The 1,628-nt window shown below is 44.6% G+C and overlaps 1 protein-coding gene across 1 annotated transcript in view; it reads left to right on the top strand.

Annotated features, from left to right (window-relative positions):
• LOC106518311 (T-complex protein 11-like protein 1) overlaps positions 1-1,628 on the top strand; it is a gene marked incomplete at its 3' end in the record, with an annotated part of 6,050 nt that continues 4,422 nt past the window's right edge. Inside the window, 5 exon segments of the mRNA XM_014009541.1 lie at positions 1-116; positions 218-347; positions 417-537; positions 642-862; positions 1,102-1,238. Of these exon segments, the coding sequence (XP_013864995.1) occupies positions 17-116; positions 218-347; positions 417-537; positions 642-862; positions 1,102-1,238 (709 nt within the window).

Genomic DNA, 1,628 nt, shown 5'->3' with positions numbered 1-1,628 from the left:
ATGAATGATGTGAATAATGTTGCAGAGTTTTGCAGAAATGTCGAATCAGAGAGAAGAGGCTGCAGATGATTCTCCKGACGACCTTCCCAGTCTGGAAACACTCGACTCTCCTACAGGTCTGAGGTTTATTACATCACTTCTGAGACTATTAGTCACTGAATCATTACCGCCGTGGCAGTTTTAATTATCTGTGCGTGTGTGTTTTTGTGCGTGTCAGGGAGTCCTCCGACCGCCTCGTTATCCAGCATGATGGAGCTGGAAAACTGTGTTTCCAACCTGAGCCTGGCTCATGAGATCCTGGTGAACAGAGACTTCTGCTTCAGACCCCCAAACCCTCCCACCAACAGGTAAAAACAGAAAGTTTCACTTGTCCTTGAACTGGTAAAATAAATTTAACGCTTCTTGTCCTGGTTTAGCCTGGAGGCCAGAGTGAAAGACATTGTCCACCAGGCGTTTTGGGACGGTCTTSAGGAACAGCTGAGCAGCGATCCTCCAATCTTCAGCCACGCTCTCGTCCTGCTGCAGGAGGTCAAAACTGTACGTTCAGAAGAACCCTCCCCCACTTCAACCAGAGTCGTTACGTTTCTTCAAAAACGCAGCACAAATTCTAATTTCTAAATCCAGTTTTTGCTTCCCATCAGACTCTGGAGTCGCTGCTTTTGCCCGGACACGTCAGACTGAGGTCTCAGCTGGACGAGGTTCTGGACATGGAGCTGATCCAGCAGCAGGTGGATCATGGAGCTCTCGACCTACACGGACTGGCGGGATTTATTATAAACACCATGGCGTCTTTATGTGCCCCGGTTCGAGACCCGGAGATCAGAGGTCTGCGGGACCTCAAGGAACCTGTGGAGCTCCTCAGGTGAAAACTGGACCAGTGCTACAAGACGCAGTCTAATGGGATATCTTGCATGATCTATTAGTGCTTGGAGTATGTGTTGTGAATGACTCTCAGCTACTACCACACCACATTTCAGCTCAGAATCTGTAAAATTCATTGAGCTGTAGCAATTATTGTCCATCTGTTAGCTGCAGTGGCTTTCTTCCTCGTAATCAGTGATGATATGTTACTAAAAATGACTTCTTTGTTGTTGCCCTCAGGGAGATCTTCCGTGTCTTGGGGCTGATGAAGTCCGACATGGTGAACTTCACCATCCAGAGCCTGAGGCCTCATCTCCTGCAGCAGGCCGTTCAGTACGAGAGGCTCAAATTCCAGCAGATCCTGGACAAACAGCCTGGTAAGCAGGGATAATAACACGAGTCAATCCAAATTGAAAATGTCTGCCACAGACACAGATATCTAAAGATATCCTTCGAATACAAAAAGTAGAAGAAAACGTCTTTATATTTAGGAAACTTGGCATAAAATATGTGATTTTACACATTTTGTCACATAATTGGCATATTTTCTTTTGAACTTGGTTCAGCCGAAGTGAAACAGGAAGTGACATCAAAAGGGAACTCTTTAGAGTAACTTACCCCAAAATTAACTTTTTTTAGCTGATAAACTGTCTAGAATGTTAAATAGTACTGTTTTTGTGCTAATTTTGATGTTTTTGTGCGTATTTGTTCAAATCTGTAATATTTGGTCTAAAAATGTGTTTTCGCTGCTCATATGGGTAGAGCAG

The sequence above is a fragment of the Austrofundulus limnaeus genome, unplaced genomic scaffold, assembly GCF_001266775.1.
Source record: "Austrofundulus limnaeus strain Quisiro unplaced genomic scaffold, Austrofundulus_limnaeus-1.0 Scaffold59, whole genome shotgun sequence".
Lineage (NCBI taxonomy): Eukaryota > Metazoa > Chordata > Actinopteri > Cyprinodontiformes > Rivulidae > Austrofundulus > Austrofundulus limnaeus.
Note: the sequence above shows the minus strand (reverse complement) of the source record. Positions and strands in the feature narration are given on the sequence as shown.